The sequence below is a fragment of the Pygoscelis adeliae genome, unplaced genomic scaffold, assembly GCF_000699105.1.
Source record: "Pygoscelis adeliae isolate BGI_AS28 unplaced genomic scaffold, ASM69910v1 Scaffold353, whole genome shotgun sequence".
NCBI classification, from domain to species: domain Eukaryota; kingdom Metazoa; phylum Chordata; class Aves; order Sphenisciformes; family Spheniscidae; genus Pygoscelis; species Pygoscelis adeliae.
Window position 1 is genome coordinate 1,222,801 of NW_008824445.1, and position 27,429 is coordinate 1,250,229.

General features: G+C 40.4%; 1 protein-coding gene across 1 annotated transcript in view; it reads left to right on the forward strand.

The window, feature by feature from the left end:
- TMEM132C (transmembrane protein 132C) overlaps positions 1-27,429 on the forward strand; it is a 228,134-nt gene that overhangs the window by 67,377 nt on the left and 133,328 nt on the right. The window contains exon 3 of the mRNA XM_009320962.1: positions 5,762-6,650. Within this exon, the coding sequence (XP_009319237.1) occupies positions 5,762-6,650 (889 nt within the window). The remainder of the gene's footprint in view (positions 1-5,761; positions 6,651-27,429) is intronic.

Here is a 27,429-nt window from a genome sequence, read left to right on the forward strand (position 1 = left end):
TTTGGTTTTAAGTTCCACCCAGCCTTTCTAACAGCAAAATTCCTTTTTCTAGATGTTAAGAAAAGGGTACTTGGAGGGGATGAGGGGTCATTCTGAAGTCTAAATGAATATTCAGACACTTATGTCTTACAGTATTTGCTGAGCTCTAGTTCTAAGCAAAATACTTGCTACAAAGATTTCGTACACTCTGAAGTCACTAAATGTGGTGCCAGTATAGAAAACTACGGGAGGATGAAACAGAAAACATAGCTGTTGACATTTGTAGTGAAGGAAACATCTGCGCTGATTTAAGTGTATCTTTTCTACTTTTAACCTACTCTGTATTTCCTGAGATGGAATATGTGATTTGCTGTGCAAGAGCAGGACAGGTTTAGAGTGGAAGGTGGAGTCGCAGAAGAGAACTCAAGGGTGGGGACTTTTGTGAGAGGATGGTTTGTATAACACGGTTACAGTACGGTTAGGCTCTCTGGGTGTAGGGGCAGCATGGGAATAGGAGTCCATGTAAGAAGGGGGGGATAATATTGACAGGATTTGCAGAATGTTAGGTGGTGGTGGTGCTGTAAATTAATATTAGGGTTTTTTTTTTCTTAGAACTCTAGTGGCATGGAATATGGGCAAAAAAAAAATCAATATGGTACAGCATTCAATTATAGCTACGTTTAGGAATGGAGGAACAAGGCAGTGGGTAAAGCTGTTATAAAAAGGAAGGAGAAGATCCTGCCTTAAAAGTTACAGAATTCTTGGTGGAAGCTTCAGCTGTACTGATGTGCTAGGGTAATAGAACACGAGAGAGAGAAATTTGTCTACCACTTTTTGTATGGTTTGTTTCCTGGAAGGAGTAACTATAAATGTGCCTTTGAGGGCCATACAAGGTGCAGAGAGAGCTTCTCGCATTACTCTTCCTTTGCATAGGCAGATGTCTTCTGCTTCTTACTGGCTTTCTCTGGCTAGGAGCCTTCTGGCTGAGGGGACGGGCAGATGGTTTCCTTGAAGGCTCAGTGGCTTGTCAAACATCAGTCAGTGAAGATACATGGCCATTGGTCAGTAATCTCCCACCCACAATCTAAACCCTTAATTCCCAGTCCAAAAGAAAGTTGTTTCAAACCAACCTCATAAAAGAATGGCTTAAAAAATATTAAGCTTTTATGACTGTTCCAGTGAATCCAGCACCCAGGGCTCCAGCTCCATATGAAATCCCCTCAAAGAAAATTCCTTTTACATTGGAATCCAAGAAATAATAATACAGATCAGAATTCACTGTTTCATATCCAGCTCCAAAAATGAACTTGCTAGGTTATAGGAATTTGAGCTGGACTGTCACACTGGAGCCAGTGATGTGCTTAACAGATGCCTGTTTGGGTTCAGATGAAGTGCTGCAGAAGCATATGATGCCAGAAGAAGGATTAAAAAGTCACCAGGCTGTTACAAAGGAGGAGTAATTGCTTGTAAGCTTTAACTTTTGTTCTTGGCTAATACTAGCTTTGTTTGATGGTTCTTAATCTTTTCCATGCTGGACTTCATCTCTGGACAAGTTGTAACTCTTGTTTGATAATGTAGAAGGGTAAAGCACTTACTGCCTACTTGTAAGTCAGGCCTGCTGTAATCAGTTAGTCTTCAGTATAGAAACGGTGTTTCTGCATTTCCTTTCTCACCCTTGCCCGTATTCTTGATTTCCATTTCAGTTTGTAAAAAAAAACCCCAACCAAACCCTAATGAAATGGGAGTTTCACTTAATTTGAACCCAACTGGAAGGTCAACAAGCATCTTCCTTTCAGGATCAGGACTCTTACATGAAGCATCGAGGGTTTTCTCAGGATATTTACACCCTTTAGCTAAACTGTTTGAGGAAGTTCAACTTCCATGATGTAAGTTATATTTGTATAAACGTGCTTATTAGCACTTGGGTCACAGAGACCCAGTTCCATTTTACTGATACAATTGTGCCTACATAAGAAGCTGAACTGGCAGTGAAATATTGCTCCCACAACTGATACTGTCATAGGGATAAAATGCTTAAATTTATACCTTGCTTTAACATGAACCGCTGGAAATGTGTTTCAGTGATGGAGGAGAAAAAAGTTTAAAATGGAGAAATCTGTTCCAGAGCACCTGAAAGCACTGATAGGCATGGCTTCCTTCCCTTCTCCCCGCCCCCCTATGTATTTTTCAGGTAGATAAAGTAATCTTACACTTAATGATTATATATATATCACAAGTTACTATTTTAAACTCAGGAAAAACCTTGGCATCTTGTTTAAATAGATTCTCTGATAAATTGAAGAACTTTATAGCTGAGCTGATCAAGCATACAAAAATGTTCTTTGGAAACATTGGTAATTAACTATACTAGGACATGACGGTTATTGGGTAGAGGTGAAGAGTATAGAACAAATCCTTTACATGATGGCATGTAGTTGCTGATGCACATGGTTGGGATTCTAAAATAAAATGGACAATTTTAACTACCAGTTTTATCAGTAAAAGGCTTAAAGTGCTTAAATGTAAAAGTACAGCCATCACTACAGAAATATAGCACTCCGTTACGTATGGTACAAAAGTGGGTGGAAATCTTTAGACTACAATAAAAAAATAAAGCTTTTTCTTTTTGCTGTTAGTCTGACCACATAGGTTTTGCTGTTTGCCTTCAGCTTATTAAAGCGGAAGTTGCGTGGCTGTTTTTCTTAATATTGGGCCAAGTCCTACATACCTCATCCGTGTGATTGATCTGGGATAAATGGAGTGCCTGCAAAAATGAGACCACTGTCTGTCTGAGAATAACGTGCTACAGCAAAAGACTTGGGAATTGCAGAAAAACAGCTGTTAAGTTTCCAGCATAGATTCCGATCAACAGCTCTTTGAAATCAGAGTTCACTTGTCTCTGCAGCCTGCTGAGTTTATTTCTGTTTTTTGCCGAGCTATTGAAGCCAAAGGTATTCTTCAGTAGCAATGGTGCCAAACCTAGAGTATCTCTAATCATGGAAACGCTTCAGCAAAATGTACCTTTGTGCTTAAGTCAATTAAGGTTTAGGTTCACGGAAGTGCTTATATGCTTTCTTTAACTAGAGCTTGCTTCCCTCTAATGTTATAAGGCTCTTGGCCTGAGACAAGAGGATGCCTAATAAAGAAATTCTAATGATTTGTGAAGTCAAATTCAGTAGCCAAAGTGACCAGTAAGAAGCTGACTTCTTGTGTAGCAAACCAGGTGTTTTTCAAAGAATGGTGGTATCTGTCACGTAAATGTCAATGATTGCGCTTTGCACAGGGCTGCAGGAAGCTGACCAAATCTCAGCAGGCTCATCCAGGGCAGGTGAAGGGATTTAGTAGAGGAAAGTGAGACCAAACTGCTACTGTTTAGTAAACCAAGTTCCTGTTCTGCTCCTGGACCAGAAGAAATATGTAGGCTTTGCTGTTTTCTTGAAAGGTCCGTGGTCCAAAGTGGATCTTCTTTGCATTCCTTATTTCAGTGTTACAGCACTTTGGGACGTAACCCTAACAGACTAATACTTTGATTCAACTAAGGGGAAACTAGTCAGCTCAGGAGGTGGCATTTGTAGTTTCCTTTCCAGCAGAAGTAAAATGTGTGCCAAGGATTGGAGACTTACAGGATTGTAACAGTGTGCTAAACTGATGTTATATTTTAAATGTGAATCTACTTGACAGAGGGTGTTGTGCTGGTAATTCACTACATTCTGGTGTTTTCATTGACAGGCCTCTTACCTTTTTTCTTTTTCTCTTTTTGCCTTCTAATTTTTTCATTTTTGTCCAGTCATGGCAGCTTGCTCATTTATGAGAACTATCTCTACCATCCAGTGGTGGTGCATGAATTAAACATGAGTGAACACATCTTAATTCCTTATTTCAAATTTATGGCTGCTGTCCTTTGAGAACTCTGATTTCCCACTCCTCCACATTTTTTTCTTTCCTTTTTTTCTTAATTGCCTAACACCTGCCTTCCAAAGCTATTTGTTTTCCCAGCACCGAGTAGTGCCAGCACACTACCTATGTGCACACTCAACAGGATTGTAGTGAAGCTATCTGTGAGCGGAAGTCATTTGGTGTAATGACAGATATTGATTATTTATTACTTGAAAACAGTTAATTAAATTTGACTGCATAATTAGCATGCTAGCAGCCAGACATGCTAGAAGGATAGTGAATCTATTTGCAAAAATCCTCAAGCTGCAGACCTTTGAGAAAGCTGATAAAAGAGTCTGTCTCTGTAGGACTTTTTAGAGATCTTTAGGTGTTCCTGAGTTTCAGATGAATCTGTGCGTCATGCGTTGCCCTCTTTGCAACCCAAGAAAGGTTGCCTTTCTTCTTTAAAGAGCTGAACTTACACAGATCCTTAAATCCTGACTCTGATGGGGTTCCCCAAGGACATTGGAACTGACATGTCTGAGGGCAAGGCTGTTTTTAAATTCTAAAGACAGTCTAGCACTAGATGCATCATCATTCATTTACTTTAATCTCTTCAGCATGAGTTAGGAAGGAGGCTTGTGAGTAGCATTATGTAATCTACATGTATTTTAACTGTCCTCTGTTGTTATCTACCCTAATTAGGTAATAATTTTTGTCTTTCAACATTACATGTTGTTAATCTTTATAATAGGAAAACAACATTTAGGTCAAAAGGAATCTGATATTCAGCTGAAACTTAGAATTGGACAGTATGTACTAATTTCTCTCTGTGTGCATCTTATATATTAGCACTTGTTGAAATATTTCTGGCCTGTGATGTGCATTTGTGTTTAAATAACTTAGCTGAGGTACTGTTGATACTAACTTAGAGGGGCGTAGAACATAGTGCTAGAAATAGTAATATGAGAGCAAGATTTCTTGACGGAGGAAGAGTGAAACGGTGTGTGTGTCAGTTCTTAGAAAAGCAGTTTCTGTCTTTGGCTGTAGAACAGAAACTATCTTTGATCTCCTGGCCAGCGTTCCTGCAGGGATAGCGATAAGCAGGCCTTCGGGGGCTGTGGTTCAGTGGACCGTACCAACGTACTGAATACCTTACACATGCTGTAACTGAACAAAAGATTGGAAAGACAGGAGAGAAGTCTCCAAGTGGGTGGAAAGTTTAGAAGGGGATGGTATGACCGGTAAAAAAGTGGGGAAGGTGAGCACATGGGTGGTTTAAGACACCCTATTTACTTACGGAATTGCTTTTGGAAGGCTTTGACTTTGATTTATGGTCAGTCCTTAAGAGAATTGGTGTGTGCAAACTTATGAAAGTTTGCTTGAAGTTTTGTTAGGGACGTGAGACATTTCATGGGAGTGACAGGTAACCTATTTATTTCTCATCCAGGTGATAGTCAAAGTATTTATTGAGTACTTTGTGTTTGCTGTGCATTAGCAAAGCGCTGCTGCAGTCAGTTGAGCCATGTAAAATGGCTTTTGGGACAAGCATTGCTTCTGCTATGTGAATCTTCCTCTTCCTACTCCCTCTGCAAGTATGAATAATTGATGGTGCTGCACACAACCCTTTGTACATCACCTGTGTATGTACATGTGCATGTGTGACAAAACGTTTATCATAGTTAAATGCAAGGTACCACTAAAGCCTGCACTTCTATTTCTTTTGTGAATATAATGCAAAAAAGAATTAGCTACATCTAAACATGTAGCTACGCTGTGAATGTTTTTTGCATGAAATAATGCTTGTCCCTAACTTAACAGGTAGCTCCGCTAAAATTACGGTAAATGTCCCTTTGGAACCTATAAGCAGATCTGATCTAACTCACATCACCTTTTCTTTTATTAGTGACAGAGTGTCGAGGAATATTGGACAATAATCAGAGATTTTCTTCATTACCAACATACCTACGTGTGAGCTATCGGATCTTCAGTGCTGAGACATCTTTCTTTCTCAAAGAAGCCAACCAAGACTTTATGAGAAATTCCAGTTTGCAGTCCAGGGTGGAATCATTCTTTCCATATAAAGCCAAGAGACCACCAATATTAAATGCCAGCTATGGACCTTTTTCTGTTGAACAGGTTGTGCCCCAGGACCTAATGTTAACTTCCAACTTTTTTGGATCTGCCAACAAGTTTACTTATAACTGGAAACTTAAGGCCTACATAATGAGCGACAAAATTTACCTGAGCAAGCCCAAAGTCCAGGTCCTGTTCTACATCGTGGGCAGGGACTGGGATGACTATAGCACTATGGAACGGCTGCCCTGCCTGCGGGTGTTTGCCTTCCGAGAGACGCGGGAAGTCAGAGGCAGCTGCAGGCTGAAAGGGGATCTGGGGTGGTGCGTGGCAGAGCTGGAGCTCCTGCCAAGCTGGTTTAACCCCCCCACGGTTGTCACAGGCCGTAAGAAGCCACTGGATCAGTTTGAAGGGAGCCCTGTGGAGCTCTACTATACTATCCAACCGGGAGACGAGAAGGGAGAGTGTACTGCCGAGGATATAAGGAAGGGGAATGCTATCCGGCCAGGAAAAGATGGCATGGATGAAGCCATGTCCCACTTACAGAGGATTGGATCTGTCAGCCTCTATCGAGGCCAGGAGACTTCTCAGCTAACAGAGCTACGGCTGGATAGTAATATTGTTGTCTGGTTGCCCTCAAAGCCTGTCAAACAAGGAGAGGTTGTGAATGTTTATGTGACAGTTGCGAACAATTCTACGGTGGATCAGTTCATACTCAGGTACAGTAGGTTGTTTTTGCAAGTTTCTAATGTGGTAGCACACAAAGATGTTGGGGACATGGGATGAATCTCAACCAATTTGAAGTTAATCCACACTGAAGGTTGCTTCTAGTCACTGAAATACATTATTTTCCTCCTTGAACACTGTGAAGAGGATTGAAAGCCTCCATCACTAGGAGGCTTTTAACATGTGCGCCATGCCATTTATTGCATGCCCCCATTATGCAACGACGTACAAAACACGGCAATTCGCTGCTTTAGTGGGGCCATTTCTGCACAGTGACAGACAGTAAGGCACCAGAAAAGTTCTCTGCTTTACAGGGCTTTTAAAATCAGGTTTTTATTGCACAGGCATGGAGTTTAAACGTAGCAAAACTTCAATTACCTGCTTTTCTTTAAGTGCTCTGACGGTGCTTTGCCTCTCCCACACAGAGTGGTTTTGTTATAAGAGCTCTTTAGGGAGGTGTTTAACTATCTACTTGTATTTAAGTAGCACTTGTCTTTGCCAACACATACACCCTTTAAAATAAGGCCTAATGTATTTGATATTGCTGTTGATTGTAAGGCATTGTTAGAAGTGAGTATTTTGGACAGGAGTGGCGAATACAGGACCTGGGAACGCAAGAACTGTCTTACTGGGTCAGATCACTTTCCTTTTATTTGCTGCTTTAGCAGTTTCCCTTCCGATCAGATGAAAATCCTTTGAGGATGACAAAGACTGGGAAACTTGTTAATGACTAAAATATTTGATGTATCTTTTTTCTTTTTTTTTTTTCCCCTTGTTACCAGGCTTTAAATTCAAGGGAAATTTCCACGGTGATAAGCAACAATTGCTCTTTAAAGCCCCAGGGAATCAGTTTCCCCAAAGATTCTGCACATGAAAGTATTTATTTCTAAGGCTTATATGAATTAGATTAATACATAGTTGACAACTACTGAGGAGAATAGCCTTTAGAACAGGAAGTGTCGCTTGGCAGATAAAAGGCTTTTATTTTAAAAAAAAGGGGGATTTTAGTCATCCCAGAATCATTCTGATGTTTGCAGCTTTGGTTAAGTTGGTGAGATAATCTCCCAGACACCTGTTTACTGAGTGAAACCTCCGCTATAGAAGTCTTTTCTGATGCTGTTGCTTATCTTTTATTGAAAATCCTTTTTCACAAAGTAGTAGAGACAGAATACTTTTCCACATAACAAGCATAGCTTTGGTGAAAGAAGAAATCCAAAGGCAATGAACTGGGTGTTTGCTGGGTGGATGGGAGAGGGGATCACCCTTTGAAGGTCTGTGTCACAGTCTTTATTTTCCTGAAAAGCAAGTTGAAGATAAACAAGCTTGTTGAAGTCTGGTGATGTATGTCTTTGCTCAGAAATGAATCTGACTGCCTAGGCAAGAATATCATTTGCATGCTGAGAGGTGCAATAGATAGAGATGGTAATGTGGGACGTCCGTAGTTGCCTGTGTGACTTGCTGTTATGGACAGAATGGATTGGCTTTGGTTTTGAGGACAGGTGACTGATTTATTCGAAGTGAATAGTCTGACGTTTGTTGGTATATTGGTTGTTCTGTGTTATCATAAATGCAGAGCTCAGGCCATGTTCTCTTGCTGAAACACCCTTTTGATGAAAAGAGGATTTGTATTTTTGCTTAAAATTACTTTGAACCATACACAGGAACACAAGAGGCTGAAGAGACCAAGATTTTATTTTTAAATGGCTTTTGCTTGCTTCCAATGGGGATGGGCAGGTGGTCATTGTCTTGAGAAGTAGTCATTCTTGAGAAGTAGGGCTGACTCACATTCTAAAATCAGCACTGTTCAGCATGCTTTCTTGTCTCCACCACCAAAGGCAAGAAAAGCAATGGGACATGCTCCAAAGCAGTCTTGGTTTTGAAAACTTGTCTTGCAGGCATGTTAGTCTCTTGTGTCTACCATAGATGCTGATCTGTGCAGTTGTTAAGGCATCAGATGGAAGCTTTGCTTAAGGTGTACAGGAGAGTAATTCCATGTAAAAGAAAAGGAAATGGTTTTAAATGTTTTCCTGAGACTGCAATAGGAAGGGACAGCTGGTACCCACTGGTGAATGTCATGTGGGACTGTCCCCTGAGGCATGAACTGTGTGGCCCGTTCTGTCAACCTCAAAGGTTTCTTTTGTGGTTTTAGTGGTGGAGTGCTGGTGAAAGCTGGCAAAGCTAAGTTCAGCTTCCTGCCTCAGATTTCCTGTGGAAATCTGTTCTCTTCCGTGAAACTTCCTAGGAGTGAAAGAACGTAGAATTTGACCCAGGAATCTATGAAGTGCCTGTATCTTACAGGAAAAAAAGCCAAGCGAATACAGCAGCCAGGGAGTAGCCAGTGCACATGCTGGGTTTGCCTAGGGGCTTCTTTAACCTTCTCCGTGGCCATTTGCCTGGTTAGAGGGCTGTATGCTCTCCTACTCATGGGTTCCTGGCAGAGCAATCCCAATGTCCTATGACATGCATTCACATTTAATCATCCTAGAGAAAAACACACCACACACTATCCCCAGGCATAGTGGGTTTGTTTTTTTCTGCTTCTTTTATATTATTCATTGAGGTATTGCAACATCCAGTGCTGAAGCAAACAGCATGTGATCATTGCTTTAGGTGGGGGGAAATAATAGCTACAAATCTTCTCTGGCAAAAGGAAAGCAGACTGGACTAAATGACCTCATATTCACAAATCATTGCAATTGAAACTGTGTTCTTAAATTGTGTCTTAATTCAGAATCCTATTACTGTATCTATAAATTTATCAGCCCAAGAACACCAGTAAAGTCAAAGAGAATGACTAATATGACAGGGAGTGAAGCGAATTATGCATGGTAGTACATTAACGCAGTAGGAGCACTGTCTGAACAAACACAGACCTTCCTTTTTTGCATCTAGTCAGCACAGGGCTATTGTGAAAGCAGTTCAAACAATACTGATAGGTTATAGGATATAGGTTCTGTTCACAGGCCTGTTCCTGTCCTGCTGTGTCACCTCTGGTAAGTCATTACAGGCATTTTCTATATGCAAAATGCGAACAGTTGGTCAGCATCACTCTCAGGAGTGGCAAGCCTGTTTCAGTCCTGTTCCTAAAAGGCATTGTGTTCCTCTGATGGAAGGGGTTTCAGGTTTGCCATATATTATCAACAGTAATATGAATGGGAAAATCTTGATAAAAGAGCTGAAGAAATAAAGAAGGGGAAGAAAATATTGCGCTGCATTCCTACCATTGGGAAGGATTTCTGGGCTCCCAAAAGAGAGATGAATTACACTTACTGCTGACTGTCTAGTAAGGAAAATTACTGTTACCTCTAGCAGTTGGGTAAACTATGAACAGATGAAAAGTAGCATCAGTGTAGGACAGAAAAGCAAAAAAACTAGCAATATTTAAAATAAAAATCATTTAGGTCTTCTGTGCACTTCCCAGAGCTGTTTTAAATTACCACCACTGGCTTCAGCAGAGCTACCATGATTGATTGTTGCTTCACCAATTGCTGTGCACACAAGCTTTTTCTGATCTGAGTCATCATTTTGTGTATATTGTCTGTAAGGATTAGAAAGCAAAATCCTTAGGGCAAGACCCTGTTCTTGAATGCTTTTATGAACTGCCCTCATACCCAGCAGGCTACAAATATGGGGAAAAATCATAACGATACTGAAAATAAGCTGTTCTTGTGTGGTTAACTTTCAGAAAGGTACACATAGCTGCATGTGTATGCTGAGATATTTGGAGGTAGGTAGGAAGCTGGGCACTTAATTTCTATTTGTAGTACTGGGGAGTTGGTGAGCTGAATGTATTAGGCAGCTTTGAAAAGGCTGGCCTGTGTGCATTGCTGTGTTTGTTCTGTAGCTCTAAATATTTTTCCAGCTACTACACCATTAAAGGATCCTTCCATCTGTTCTTCATGGCGTGACACGCCACATTTGATCTGGCAGAGCACTGTCAGCACAGGGCCAAAGCAAAAGGTGTGGGAGCGCTAAGTGTTTTATGTTACTCTGCTGGGCAGCAGCTAATCTCTAACTCAGTCTAGAAGGTGCTGAACCACCAGATAACCCGATTTACAGGAGGTATTGAGCAGGATAAGTAAAGAGAAAGGAGATGAAGTTGTTATCTGTCCTGATTAGAGAAAAGAGGTGAAAAACAGTGGTACTTTTTTGTCCCCTCAGGCTTCTTATTACAGATTTTGCAGTGCAGCTCATTGCACCTGAAAGGATGTAGGTTGTAAACAGTGTTACTGGATTACCTTTGTCCAGCAAACAAATCAACCCAAGACAATGGATAATTAGTAGTGATAATAAATCTACAGATTGGAGAAGGATAAAGGATAAATGCAGTGAGGAAAGCTATTAAACCCATCGGCTGAGGCAGCTTTATATGTCTGTTCCTAATAAGTATTGACAGCAGTGCTGTGTTAGGTAGTATTGAGAACAGCTAAAAACCTAGAGGAAGATGCACACATAGAGTAGCACTACAGAATAGCCATAGCTAGAAAACGTAGTTGTGATCATAACATTGGTGTACTGCTTGTAAATCTCAATACTTCAATGACTAGCTTGTGATCTGGCCATAAATAGCTTTTTTGGAGGAACTGGTCATGGAAAAGGGGGATCTCCAGCACTAAATCTGCCTGTTTTGCATGGAAGACCTTTTTGAGCCTCCCTAGTGAGTAAACCTCTCAGAGGAGCTGTCTGTGCTTGGCGCTGCCCTCAGCTGTTCTGCCTGCTGTATATAAAAGAAACAAAAGTAATAACATTTTCAAGCATTTACTGTTTAATTTTAGATACTGACATTTTAATCTTACCTTATGATGAAATAACCTTTAGTACCCTGCAGTTTACCTGTGCTTAATTGTTGGTTTATCAGTTTTTAATGCTGCAGCATGGTGGTAGCATCACTGCAAACCCAAGTGACGTAATGCCTAACTGAAGCTGAAGTTAACCAGAATATATGAGACCAAAACCAGAGCTGAGTTCACGCTATGTTTTGTGTTAACCCATAATTCGGGACATATTATCCCAAGTACCTATTTTCCACAGTAAATGGAATGCTAATTTCCAACTGTGAAATGAAGAGTGTGCTTTTTGTATACTGCTTCATATTTTAAAACTGATGCAGCTCAGAGTGAAATGAAGAGAGACAGAATGATTTGGTGGGATGCTTTTCTGGATGCATACATGTGTGTCTCCAGGTACGAATCGCAACAAAACACTTCTCTTTTCCTACGCAGCTTTGCATTATTTAAATTTTTAAAAGCTACTTCACCGCACAAAAGCGTTTCAGTTGACATCTGAAGGGAGAGGAGTTTGAAGCCCTCAGACTTGCTTCTGTTGTCTCATTATTTCATGTTCCATTTTCAATTGAAAAGAAGGTCTTGTCTTCAAGAAATTTAGACCCACAGTTTTACCTATTGCACGAATATAAAAAATAACACAGATATAGCCTCTGAAAGTGAGATTTCTTTTTATAGTGCCTTAAACCTTCTCTTTAGACGTACATCTTGTATTCTGAGGCATAGATAAAACTGCAAGTGGCTAATTCTTACACTGTATAAAGAAAAGCATGTATCTCAGGCACTCTGGGTAGCAAACTGCTGTTTGTTCTCACCTGAGATACAGTTTCTCCATTCATGTTTCCATCTTGAATAAACAAAATGCAAACTTGCTAAGATCTTTTAGACTATTCTGTTCGCATTTTTCTTTGTATCTCTTTTTCAGTAAAGTCAATTATTAAGTCAAGACTGGAAAATAAAAGCAATTTGCTTGCTTATGAACCTTTAATCAGGGTTCAGAGAAACTGGAGAAACTCTTCCCCAGTCTTCCAGCCCATCAAAGGGGTTTCCAAATCATTTTATGGTGTTGGTAGGACCCATAAAGTCAGGTGCTAGGCCAGAGGTGGTTTGCAAAAGTGTTCAGAGCTCTGAATTATGACTTGAAGGGGTTTTATATATTTCATTGATGAAGGATTTATATATTTTGTTGTCTAGTGTTTAGCCTTGTGAAACTTTAATTCTTATTGATTTTTTTGGTTTTCCCTTCTGTAGAATGACTAGTAACAATTCAGCTACAAATCTACAGTGGAACAGGTTAATGAAAGAAAGGCAGTGGTCTAGTCCTTATTGTGCACTAATTAGGAAGTCAAGAGACCTGGATTCTCTTCCTACTTCTGTTCAGGACTTACTGTGTTACTTTAGGCATATCATTTTATCCCTGCTTACATCTTCACCTTCTCAGATTGCTTGCTTGTACTATACACAATTCAGGGAAGATACTGGGCCATGCTTTGTGTGCATCATTTAGTATAGTGAGCCTCTGATCCCCATAGGGTAGCTGTGTATTACACAATGCAAGTGACGGTAAATCATACAAAAGTTGTTACACTGTGGGGATTATGGTTTTTGCAAGTAACGAGGTGTAATAGCCCCTTACAAGTGCTTTGTTAAGATCTCTCCAAAGTAAATGTGTGGTTAAAAATTCATAGCAATTGTGCTATCATTTTTTTATTCCGCTTCAGTAAGCAATGGGGACATCGTCTGTTGAAGTACTTCTAATTGTCATTTACTAGAGAATATGACAGACTAACAGTAAAAGGGTAGAAATTTCTCAATATAACTTTAAAAAGCATTTGTGATGTAAAAAATACTTTTTCAAAGAGAATGTGTTAATGCTATTTTGAGAGAATGGTATCCCACTCCAGGTAGTTTAATTTCATTCGCCCTTAGCAGGCACTTTTCATGGACATCAATGTCATACTAGAAGCAGCTGGGTCCTCCAAACAAATGACTCATTCTCAAAAATGCTAAGCTGGTGAGGATGTCCTTTAAACAGAGATTGAGAAAAGGTGCTTCTCACCAGAACAAGCAAAGAGATGAAGAGCTCGCTTGAGTCTGTGATAGCAGCGGAATCAGGTTTGGTAAAGTTTTAAAAGGGGCTGATTATTAACTTGAAATTGAAGCTACCTAGAAAAGAGAAAACAGGCACTCTTCCCCTGAACCTCTTTAAAAGCCTTTAAAAAAACACGGTGCTTGAGAAACCTTCTGAACAATTCTATTGATGTCTCCGATGCAATGTACTCCTTAGTACTGAGAATAAACTATGGATTTGTTGTTAGAAGGCTGAGTCTGTGTTCCTTACTTTGGAAGTAATTTGCTGATTGACCATGACTGAGTCGCTGGAGCACAGCTTTGCAACCAGTGAACCAGGAAGAGACCTTGGACCCCGATATGTTCAGGAGCTGAGCAGTGAAGTTCAATGGTGCTGAAGTCCATAGAGAACTCAGCACTGAGAATCAAAAGTTACAGCCTCCCTTTTGAAAACATTATCCTTAACACCCTGATCAGCTGCTTGTAAAGTGGAATTCCTATCATGCAGAAGTCTTACAAGAATTAACTAAATCGGTGGTGTAACACTTGTAGGAATGTTTTGTATCGTGAAAGCGGGCATTTCCAAAGTGTGTGTTCAGTTGAACATGAAATCCAGTCAGCTGAATATAGACAAACCTGAACTATATATATAGTTTATATAATAACTTTATATAACCCAACTATAAAACACATTTGGACTTCTGTGCTTCAGGCTTGTGTGTTTGAAAACTTTCCCTAGCATGTTGATTGGAAAAGTAGAAGGAATTGATGGGGGCCGTTGTAGGGGTTGACCATAAATGGAAGAGAAAAAAATTATTGCGTCAGCAGTCAGTCAGAGAATTGCTAGCTATTAATGCTGCTTCAAATGCTGGAGCTGAAGGTTTTGGTTGACTTTTGGCAAATGCACGTGCATATCTGAGTTTCAGAAACTTCGTATTGGTTAAAATCCCCTCTTGTAAGTAGTCTCCCTAACCATCCCCTTCAGTCTTGGCAAACTAGTGAAGTCATTCCTGGGTTCCTTTCCAAATACACTGCAGCACGTGTTGCTAAATGCACACTGGTGCCTCTGGCTCTTATTCTTCTGTTTTGAGACGCTGCTCTGAGGTGCAGTGTGTTTCCTGCTAGCTTCTGCTCTGTCTGACCTTTGCAAAAGCCTGTGCATGTGCAAGGCTGCTTAAAGATGAGATAAGGCACCTCTACTTAATTTCTGTTTAGCCTATTAGCTACTTGTGTGACTCAAGTTCCAACAGTTAATTAAATCCTTGGTTACTTGCCTAATTAGAAAGAAACAATGGTGGCTCGTTAAAAGATCATACCATATAAACCTCAGTCCTCCCAAACCAGCAGTAGGGAGGGAAATTTCATACTACTGGGAGTGGATTTTAGTTGAACCAGGATAATGTTTTCTGGCTGTCTGAAAAAGGCTGTGATCTGATGCATTAGGGAATCTCCTGGGAATCCTCAGTGTGATTATCTGACAAGCTGTTGGGTTCCAAGACCACTGTAAGCAAGAAAGTGTGTGAGCCTGTAGGTCTGAATGGAAATGAGTATTCCTGAGAAAAATTGTATGACAAGGGTTTAAAACCTAGTGCATCTGTTAAAGCTGTAAAAGCAGTAGTGACTTGCTGGAATGATACTGGGAGGGACATCAGCAAGTCATAGCTCAGGGGGAGGATTTGAGATGGGGTGGAAGTATGGGAAGTAATCCAAGAGTAGGTACCTGGACCAGTAGAACTGTAAAATCTGATGGTTTTATCTGTATTGTTTTATTTGTGCTTGTGGGGCTCATTATTTAAGACAGAAACCATCAGATTGATTGAAGTTTCTGTTTTGGCAGACTGCTGCTCCTCGCTTGTGACAGCACATACACAAAGAACTTAACTTGTTTATATGTTCTTATGGCACTTTACAGTTAAAACTTCCACAGAAGGCATGGGGATGGTGGGAAGTGCTGCTCTGCACTTAAGAGTTAATTTCCACAGAATGCTGAGCTTTCCTAGAAGGTATAGAGAGTTTGACTCTAATTTTTGTCACCGTTTCCTTTGGGACCCCATTGGTGTGCTCTGTACTTCCTTGAAATCCCACCTTGCCCTGTATGTGTTGCCTCTTCAGAGAGGTGTGTGCTGTTGTGTGTACTATTCTCTTAAAAAGACAAATGCATTTCTATAGACTTTCAATGCACAGAAAAGCTGATTAATTCATAGTTTAGATGAGACGGGGTTAAAAAGAAATTCAGCATCTTTGTTTGTTTGTCTGGTTCCTGGTGTGTTACAAAATGTCTCTGGTAGCAAAGCTGCCAGGGGGTTAATTTGCACTAACAGTCTAATAATTTCCAACAACATCATTTTAGGTTTTAATATTGCTGCTTACATCAGCAAGACTAGGGAAAAGAAGACTTGAGAAATAGCACATATCTTGGGGGGAAAAAAGAAAAATGGGGGGGGGGGGGAGGCTTTTCCTGCATCAGACATAGCCCTCTGCATTATCAGCTGTCAGGCTGCTTAAAAAGATTTGCTTTTTCTTACAAGTTCTGCCTTTAAGATGTAAGCCTTGCTTTCCAAAGTGGTATGAAACTGAGCTCTTTGTACAAAAGAGGCAGGCTTATTAAAGGGAGTATATGGTACTTACACACCAAAGTCTAGAGCTCAATTCCTCAACCTTCCCGATTAGTTGTTACACAGAAATAGTTGTGGCTCATGAATCACAACTTGGTTTCACAGATGAAAGAGTTCCTGACATGCTAGACCATAAACTCATGCTTAGTCTTTCATTTGTCCCATGAATGCTGGGGAAGGCAGTTCAACCCTACAGGTGATCATTAAGGCACAAATGTTGTTGCTGACCAGCCTAAGGGGGCTCCTTGTTTGCGTATTGGACACTTGTGGATCCTGTTTTCAGGAAATTAAATTTTGTTACGGATTGCATGGATGCTTACTTAGGACTCTGAGCTTTGCTATAGCTTTTAAAAAGTTAGGTGCTGTGATACTAATTGCTGGAGTTACTGAGTCACTTGCTGTGCCTGGTCTCAGCAGGTTGTAGAAATACCACCAGTAGCAACAAAAATATTTTTCTGCTTGAGGTTATGTCTAGCTTAGAAAAAGCCCTGATTGCATAGAGAGTTCTTCCTATGGAAAGGAAACACCAACCCACAGTAGGAGCCCGTCACTTAGGAACGTACCCAAATTTAGTCCTGTCGAAAGTAATGAGAATATTCACAGGCTGCTTTTTATCCCTCTGGATATGAGACATTCGTGAGAGGCCATGTTAGCACCAGCTTCTGCTTTTCTCTTCCATAGCAGCCTGATTACAGTTTTGCAGTAGAAGGGAATGACCAAACCTTTTTGGTTTTTTGTATGTACTTAGTTGCTGTTGGTTGTATGATGATGATAGTGGACAATGTACACTTACATGTCTTGTAATACTGTTTTCTGAGACAGCAGATGATAAAAGGGTGTTAAAGTTTTAATTCCTTTGTCTACTCAGTACTGTGAGTCTACTGTGAAGAGGACGGAGCTGGTGTGAACAGAGAGGCTGAGGGCAAATACAAGAACAGAGAGCAGGTGGTGTTACAGAAGCCAGCTGTAGTGTCAGGAGGGTCGAACAACCTTGTAGGTAACATTGTGGCAGCGTTTAAGGTGGTGACTTGGATCCTTGACACTGGATTTTGATTTACTGGTGGGCACTGCTGTGCTTGTGATGACATGTGAAAGTGGTGATTCCAGACCTAACGAACTCAACTTTGCAACAGAGTCTCTGAAGGGAAGTAACAGCAACCTTGTGGCTTAGGTCCCTTAGGGTCTGAGCTAGGTGATACTGAGCTTCAAAGCAATTCCCCAGTGACTTTAGTGGTAGAGTGTTAGTATCTTAAATCAAGGTGTTCAAAGCCCTAGAAAGGATATTGCAAGCAGCAATCTAGCCTGGACAGAAATGTGTGAAGATGATGTGTAATCTCCATTTTCTAAGACTTCAGGGTACTGCTTAAGAAGTTTTCTCTTGCCTGCCTGAGACAATGCTATTGCGATTAACACTGGGCAGAAATATTGACATAGTTGAGTGAAGATTTTGTCGGCTGGCTATAGACAGTGACAGCTGGTTAATTTTAATATTTTCTGAAAGATCTTCAAAGAAATCCTGAGTAGTTGGTCAGAAATTAATATGCTTCATCTCTCTTTGTGTTACTAAAGTATGGCTGTGCTGTCATCTATAGTTTGCATTCTTTAATTTTCATAGCATCTCAGGTGATGGGTGCTTTGTCCATTGCTATGGTAACAACTGTTTTTATTTCTGACTCAAAGTAAACATTGACATAAAACCCACTGTAATGTGTTCCTTTTATTCACCACGTACACCTAATGGATGCCATAGCTGTGCAAATATGTCATGATTGTAGTGGATAGAGAGCAATAAACTGAAAGTCTAGTGCCCTGGTATATAACTGGTTTCGTCTTTCAACACACGCATAATTTTATGTCAGCTACTTCAACTCTGTTTTTACTCCTACCCGTGTTTAATTTGATTTCAAATACTTCAGGGTGGAAACGGTCCCTGACTGTGTGTTGGTGAGTGCTTAAGGGAAATGGGATCTAATAGCAGATGAGGCATGCTAACTTTGTTTTTGCTCTTAAACAGCTCCATTTTGAAGTTGAATTGATCACATGACCTTTTGGCAGTTGTTCAAAATCCCTCCTATCCTTTTTCTGAACGCTAATGACGGGAGTAGCAGTTCTTTTCCTGCTTTAGTACTTCTGTTTTGTTGCCTTAAAAAACCCAAATGTCTCATGAAAAGCTGTATGAAACTCTGGTAGCTCCAGTCCCCTCCACGAGGCTCTGCTACCCCGGTCCCTTCAGATTGCTGTTCCTCAAAACCTGTGTGGAGCGATGCAAATGCAGAACGAAGTGTTAACAGTTCCTCACAGCAGGGGAGGTGATTTACTTCGAGTCCTAACACCCAGCAGCCCCTGTGCCATCCCCATGGGGGAGAGCTGTTAGGTCTGGCTCTTCTTGGAAGGAAAAATGCTGTTGGAAAAATTCTTTCTGAAAGTGTTTCCTAGGGTTCTCCCTGCTCCCTATCACTGTTATCTGATAAATGTAGCAATTATCTTTGCGGTTTAGAGTTTAAAAAAAAATCTAATTTTTATCTACAAGAAGGGGCTTTCATGTTCTGTATTATATTCTATATGCTTTTAGAGTGATTCAGATGGAACCTCATTAAATATCTTTATAGACCTCTTAAGTTCATCTCTGTTAACTATATTAGGGATTTCCCATGAGGGAATGACTGTACTACCTTGCACTAAAATCAAGCACAATTTAGTCTGATGGACCATTCTATGGGGAGCGATGACATTAAAAATGTTGTGCATGGATAGAAGTGTTTGCAGGATTGAAGCTGTAGCCCCAGTTCTGCAAAAAGACTATTCACGCACTGAGCTGTATGTGCTGTGGCCAAAGTTAAAAATGTGCAGTAACTTTTAAAATCAAGATCATGCTTTATGAAATGCTTTTTAATCCTGCAGATGGGAATGTGCTATGTACTGCAATGAATATTGCTGAAAGGGGTCTAATTGCTTACCCATTTGATCAATCAGATGATACTTTCCTCCTTCTGCAGAGTTATTTTAAAGTAAAAGAATCATATAGTTAGCTAGGTTTTAAATATTACTTGATTATTCTGGTTTGGGGATAGTACTCCTTTCAACCATGTTAGTAAAGCTAATACCAGAAGGTGTCATTTCTGGGGGTGCCTTGCCTAACATTGTACAGTAGGCATATTAGGTAAGAGGGCTCCATAGAAAGAGCCACAACAACTCTCTTGTTCTTGTAGTGCTAAATGAGAGTGAGTCATGGCTAGAACTCGGCTGGATGTAAGAGCGATTCCTGGGAATGGGAAATGGTCAAGAACTTCTTGTTCTAGGAAGCTCTGATTGTTCAGAAAGGCAATGATTGTCCTGTTGCGTTGCATAATTATATCCGCCTCCACATATCCCACTGCTGTTCATTTCTATTATGTCTTTTTATTTAAGTCCTAGCTATTCAAGGAGGAAATTTAACAGATTCATGGCAAGAGCAAATGAACATCCGTGTGTCCTTCCCTGCTCAAAAAAAGTCTCAATGGATAAGGAATGCGACTTTGATAATTGTTTAAATGGTGCTTAAGGGGCCCCCTGGGCTAGTTACATTGGCTCTATGGTTTGCCTTTTTGCCAAATACTCAACTGATTCAGAGTCAGAAACATGAAAGAAGAGGGGGGGAAAGTGCAAGAGGATTGTAGTAATTGAGTCTTTACAAACATAAGGAAATTAATTGTATTAAAAAGCACAGTTGCCACTCTGAAATATACATGTACTCAAGAGTTTGTTCAATGGATAACTGTTTTTATCTTTTATTTCTCTTTTCCATAAATATAAAAAGGAAAGAAAAATAAGAAACACAAATTGAGTTGAACTCAGTCTGAGCATATTCCTATGATGTGAAAAAAAGAAAAAGGGCAAAGTACTCTCTGTTCCATTTTAGAGCTTCATCATTCAGAGTGGAAAGAGCCTTGTGTGGGAATTCATTCCAGATAGGTATTTCGGAGAAAATTGGAATCTGGATTGATTTTGGTAGGGAATTCTTAAATCTGGCCATTTATGCTTCTTACATCTTTCTAGTATGTTATCTACAGCTTAAAACACCCTTAGAGAAGTGTTTCTTGTAAGATTCCAAATGAGTGTTGCTGACCTGCTAGGTAAAGCTGATTGTGATTAATAGTCAGACTTGGTGGTTTGTTTTTCCTGATCTAAACATCTTAATTGTCACCTGTGATTAAAAGTGACTCTGCAATGTTTGAGTCCGGAAATCCTTATAACATCAAGGCAGATTAATGTGGACAGTTGTAACAATTTTGGGGCAGGTTCTGTGAGTACAGATTGCTCATCTGAGTGAAGAGCCTTGCATAATCATACTTGTCAGATGGGAAGGAATTTTGGAGCGCTGTGTCTTCATGCTGTTTCAAATGCTTTAGAAACAGGAGATCCAGAACAAAGATGCCCATATAATGTCAGGTAGAGATGCCCAGCTCAAGTGAATGGATAGGTGATTAAAAACTTGGGCTGAATCGAGCTCCAGGCATGCATCTTCATCACCATAAAACTTCCTGTTCTTAGACTAGTGTTTCCGCATTATTCTTTCCGCTACAGTATCCTCTGTTTCCTCCGTGTCACAGTCAATCCATATTACTCCATTAATTACTGATTGGGCAAGAGACAGCTCATCCTCTTCCTCCATCGAGTCAGTGGGTATATGTGTGCAGAAGGCTGTCTCAGCACTGCTACCCCAGGAAAGAGCATGCGCTGCTGCCTTCTGACTGCTCCCAAACCTAGCAAATGGCTTCACTGACCACCTGTTGCGCGTGCTTGAGATAGACTTATCGCAAGTCCCTGAACGGCGTTTGCCGGGACCCCTGCCCTGCTGTGAAATATATTTAGAGCAGATTTTCTTGTAGGCACAAGCATGATGTCATTGCAGAAGTGTAACTGTCAGATGTGGATATGTGGAACAGAGATTGGGAAACAGCAGCTGTAAAATGTATGCTTTCTTCCACACTTTAGAGAGACAGGATGATGCTTTCCAGCTTTTCCTAAGCTGAACCTTAATTCTTGTGTTTAACTTTTAGTATGCTTCTTGTGCAGATCCTGATGGGATCATTTCAATTAAGCTTTATAGTTTCATATGAGTAAATTCATGTAAGCGAATGTGTTGGTTGCACTGGAACTTGAGATTTATATTGCATGAACACCCAACTGTTTGGCTAAGTCTTTCTTTTTCTTTCTTTTTAAGCAACCTATTCATCTTTTTGCTTTATCTGCACCTTCCACTCCTTACATTCTCACTGGAGAGAGAAATGTGGAAATTGGAGCTGTAATTTCTCTTGTCTGATTAAACACAACGTGAGACTTGCATTTGATATGATACAGCTTGGGCTGTCTTATACAGGAGTAATAATAGCTTTCCAGCATGTGATGAGAGGGGACAGAATGTTATCACAGTTTCAGTGTTTTGTATATTAAATTTTCATGTGGTCAGGCTTGAAAATAATAATGGTGAGAATGACTCTGACTTCTCTCAAATATGTCTTCCAGACAAGTTGTCTCTCATCTTTTATTGTAATAAAGTGAGTGTGTTACGTGTTTGTTACATAAATATATATAAAAGTACACGCCCTTGGTGCAAGTGGTACTAAGTGGTTAAAGCAGTAGGTCATGGAGTAAGATGCCATCACCAGAGGCACTAAATGAGACCGCAGTCTTTTGTCACTCAGGCGGTCCTCCCATGTCTCTCACGTCCATCGGCGTGCTGGGACTATAACACTGAACCCGCTCACAACAGATCTGGTGATCCTTCTGAGAGGGGTTGTGACTTGTCCATGCAAGTATACAAAGACTTAGGAGAAAAAAAAATGTGCTACGTGTAATTTTTCTCTCTCCTATCGTTGCACAAGCTTTAGCTGCAAATCCAGTCCTTGACCTACCTAAATACAAGGACTGGTTGAGGCCACCACAGACAGCTGCTAGATTGCCTCTGAGAAAGCACAATTTATAACCCTGTCACCTCTGCGCCGGGGAGAGGAGTTGGAGGTCTGCAGGCAGCACCTTTCAGACCACTCTGTGGCACCGCCAGAGGCCACGCACCTGTTTTAGCCAAAGGGCCTCCAGAAACTGCTGCTTTGGGTCATCTCTGCCACCACTGCCACCATGAGCAGCAGCTGCGAACCAGCAGCTCCTCAACCTTTGCATTCCTGTGATGTAAATATGACACATTACTGATGCCAGTGGACTTTGGATCACTCAGTAACTACTTACTGCCCAGCATTATTATTTTAGCATACTAAGAGATTGCTTTTGGTGTTGGGGGAATTTATTTCCCTTTGAGCGTAGTAACAGCAAAGTTTGATTTGTACCTTTTTTTAAGTGCATGCTTTAGCATACAAAATCCAATGCATCCTTTTGTAGAGCCAAGTGGACTGTTGTTTTCTTGTTTGATCTGGCTCTTCTTGCTTAATCGGGAGCTGTGCCAAAAACATGAATATTCATGACACTGTTAAACAAGATTTTTATTGAAAACAAAAAATGGATCTGAAGTCTTTCATTTGTCATTCTGAACTCAGCTAGTGAAAGCCCTGTGAACAGGCACATTTATCAGTGAGGTTTTCTTGGGGTTTTTGTTTGCTTATTGAATGAAAATTCATTAAGGCCAAAGAGCATATGACTGGCCAGTAAGCCTAATATTAAGATATTTCTGTATACAACATGAATATAATATATATGGAATATAAAAATTAAACTGTACTAGTTTATATATTATATTAATTATAGCTTAAGTATAAAATACTTTAACAAGTGTTGAGCCTCAAGTAAGAATGTACAAGCAGAGGACAGATCTAGCAGAGTTAACAAAAGCTAATGTTCACTTTTTCCAGGGCCAGTGTTCATATTTGAAACCCATCTGCTGGGCATCTTGGCTGTCCTGCATGCAGAGGGCATCGTCATTCCCAAGGAACACTCTTCCTTGAGATTACGGTGTAAACAGATGGGAAGGCAAGTGTTCAGCTAGTCAGTCTGCATCTTGATGGTTCCAGGAGTTTCTACTGCTCTGAGTGACCCTACTAGTGTCAGCAGAGATGGTAGGAAGAGGGCTAGTCGTGGTTTCTTCCTTGGCTGTGGTGTTCTGGATACTGCTTATGCATTCACCAATCTCGGAGCTGATTGCCAGGTCCCTGTGCAACAGCTGAATGAGGGAGAAATTTATTTCCCCTCTGTGCGTGTGTGTGTGTGTACACAGATAGTTAGATAGATAGATGGAAGAGAGGCTGAACTGAAGAAACTAGACAAGCAATATAAGTGCAAGGTAGATTTCTCCTGCAGCCTTTGGCCTGTACAAGAAATTAATAAGCTTAGCTTTTAGATGACACATGTAACTGATTTTAGATATCCATACTCATTTATTTTGCAAGGTGAAATTCTCCTGAGAGCTATGTGTTTCATCCTGCAAAGCAGACTAGCTAGGACCTTTTCCTTCCAAGCACATTATCTAGGAGAACAGTGTCAGGAGAAAAATGTCTGGGGATGTGTTTGTACTGTGTCAGGTATGATGGGACTTGGACCCTGACTGGGACCTTTTTCGCCCTGTTACAAATTGTTTATTAATACAAATAATCCTGTGTTTTCATGGTGCATTTTTACTTCACAATACTCTGGTTCCCCTCATAGGAACGTGCTTTTGTCTGAACTTTGTTGAAATGCCTGTTACAACAAGGGGTTTAATCCAGAAATATTTTTCACATGTGTTCATTTTAGAAACTATGAAATTCCCATGTGTGAGCTTTCCACATTGACAGAACACTAAACAGATAAAGTGTTGGAGATGGAGGAGAAAAATTGTTCTTTTCATTAAATGTAATCATCTTGGTTCTTCGTAAAAATCACTTCCACCACATGTTCTGTGTCTGTTGCAATCAGTGATAAATTCTTACTATAGATACTAATAGGAATTATTTCAGGCTACTGACCTCACCCATTTCTGACCCAGGATTCTTTGGGGTGTTGTGATAGTACCATAAAATTCAGCTACTGATGCATGTAAATGCTATATAAAGGTTACAGTTAATGACACGGATCTCAGTTGATCCAAAATCTGATCCACAATTCAAATCCGTGTCAAAGCTTCCATTGACTTCAGTCAGGACATGATGAGGTCAACAGTTGAGTACTTGTGCTCAGGACTAGTAGCCTGTAACACCACACTCCAACTCCTGATTTTCACAGTTTCCTCTTTCAGCAGTTGGTCATACTGTTAAAAACAGATAATTAAAACAAGACATATCCAGAAAGAGAAATAACTTCTGAAGTGCCAGACTCCCTATGGAGTTGTTCATACAAGAGTGCTAATGAGGGCAGAAGTACAAAGAGCGAGGCTGAACAGAAGCAAGAGACATCTGATATAGAAGTAAGCTGGCGAAAGCACCACCATAACTTTTTTGTTAATTGTACATTGGTAGAGGTCATAAAATATATTAGCAGAAAATATATGGAATAAGTGCTTACGGTTCTGGAGTACATCGGAGTGAGCATTTATCTCCCTGTGGTGGGTGGGCCTTATAGCGAAGTCTAAATTTGCTGTTGCTCACAAGCAAAGAGTTAAAGTCCCTTTACTTGCAATTGTAATTTCCTATTTCTGGACTCGGAGGTCTTGTGTTCGGTCCTGCTGGACAGTCCAGTATGGTGCCTTGGCAACCTGTTGCCTAATGTGTTAATTTGGGTGAGGTTCATTTCTAAAATAACAAGAATGTTGCTAACAACCCAAAAGTTTTGTGTAAGCTACAGCAAGACAAGATTTTTTTTTCAGGTATCTTAAAAAATTCTCATCCTAGCTAAAGGAGGAGGGCTAGAGCTAATTCTGCACAAAGAGCTTGGGAACAAGAGGAAAAAAAAATGCATCAGTTAGTGTGCAAGAAGAGAGAACAGAAAAATGCAAGGGATCATAGATAATTCAGAAGGGAATCATGTTTCCCTCTATACTGAGTTACATGCCACTAAGATTCTGCCCTCCTGTCCCCCCTCCCCCCCCTCCCCAGTTGCTATGATGACAGTTCAATAGCTAAAGTTTGCATGCAGAGCTATAGAAAGGGCTTGGGGTGTCCTACCTGGAGAAGCTGTGTGCAAGGAGTGAAGATGACTTTTGAGCCCTGGCTTCAGAAACCAGGGAGGCCCTCATGGTAGAATTGTGGGAAAGTATTGCTATAACAACAAAGTATTTGCTCTTAAAGGGGGAAAAGTATGTAGCACTGTCAAAGAAGGACAAGGATTCAAAGGCAAACATATGTCTAAAACATACGGGTCAAGTTTATTTGAAAGGAAAATTTGTTTGCTTTTGATTCTTTATAACATTTCCCATGGAGACTAGCAAATATAGCTGCCACATTTTTGGCAAAGGGGATCTTATCCTAGACCTGAAACACTTAAGTACACATACTTACCTAAATATGGTCTCTATTAGTTTCAGCTGTGTGACTTCTAACTCCTGCCTTTTGTAGTTAATGTTTTATTTTCTCTTATTGGCTGTATTTTAAGCTTAAAATGGGATTGTTAATAAAAAAAATGCTGTTATTGCTTTTTTAGAGAGAGAAAGAAGGACAAGGCGATTAAAAGAAATTTTCTCCAATGGTTGTGCTATATGTGCAAAGGTCTGTAGGAGTAGGGGCACTGGTGATAGGCTATACTGTAAAAACTTTCTATAGGGTGCAATGGGCCTGAAACCACCTGAGGTTTGTAGTTATTGAAAGTCATTATTAAAACTGGTTGGCTATTACAGAAAACATTTGGGTAGCAGTAACTCAGGAATCTTCTCTGGCTGTGCTTTCCAAAAAATATCCTTTAGCAGAGCTGAAATTTGAAGGTGGGGCAGGATAAAGTCAAATCAGGCCCTGTTCACTGAACCGTTCTGGTTCCAGTGCCTTCCCTGGGCTGGAATAAAGCTTCCCCCCAACCCCCAATACTGATGCTGAACACCCACCACTCTCTTTGATTCAGTTCACTTTGTTTATTTTTAAATAAACATATGACACACTCCTCTCTCACACAGGCAAAGAGCTCTCATTGATGTCAGTGGGAGCTTCACCACCTTCAGGATGAGAGAGTCGGGATCAATAAAAGAATGCCTGAGAGCTGACCAGGCTTATATTCCACTCTTCCTAAGCATGTGATAGTTGGAAAAGCAAACAATCCACTGAGACCTAATCAAGTTAAGTGCATTTAAAACACCAATTGTGACTGTCATCAAGGGATTACAGTCAACAGAATTGATACAAACCTTTCAAAGCCTTGGTGCAGAAAGATGGGCAAGCTCATAGCTGGAATAATAGCCTCTAGCCTGCAGTAGAACAGTTTCAGTCTCCTGGTCTGTATTTTTCTTACCTTGGTGCTTACTGAAATAAGAGATAGCAGTGACAAACACAGGGAGAATTGCCAAGGTTGTCTTGGCATTGTTTCCTTTCTCTCTGGCCCAAAAAAAGGGAGGGTGAGAAAGAGCAGAGGCTTTGGCTATTTGCCAGTTTGCTTAGTGATTTGCAGGCAGCAGATCTAGATCTGCCTGTGAAGATGGATGGTTGCAAACACCTATTAGTATGTAGTGCCAGTGACAGATCTCAAGATGGCTGTCTGTCTTTCTTGCGAGAGCATTGGTTACCCACCTTTGGTAATGAAGTGACTGAATCTTGCTGTTTTGACTTTTGACAGTGCCTTGTTGTAAGCGGATATTAAATGACTCCTAATCAAGTTAAACAAGGTATGCACCCACAGTGGGGCTCTCAGTGCACTGTATGTCCTAAAATCTAATTTTGTCTTTGTTATTTTTACAGGACTATATCCATGATTTTGGGTGACTGATAAAGGAGTAAACGTGCACAGATTGTGTTTTACACACATCAAGATAAAAATCCCTACCACTGCTGGGCTGCTTTACCCAGAAGGAAGCATATATATTCTTTAAATATTTCTTCACAACTTGGTGCTAAACTCGAGCTGAAAGATTCAGTAGTCTGCCATGGAGGCAACGTTTGTGTGCAGATCTCATGTAAAATTAACTTTGGTCTTCTGTATTGACTGAGTGCTGGACTTTGGTTTTACAGATCTTGAAGTCTTCTGAGCTCGCAGAGTCCAAAATGGCACAACTATCAGCTGTATTTGAGATTTTTATTACCTTGAGTGATGGAAATCAGTTCTCCTCCTAAGAGTGAGTTCACTTTTAGGGTTCCTTAGAGTTGGGTGTCATCTTCATTTACTTTAGTTCAGATACATACATCTTGATGTCATAACAATGATAACACAATTTCATTTTGTCAGGAGTTTGGTTTGGTTTTGGTTTTCAGCCTTTCAGCTGAAAG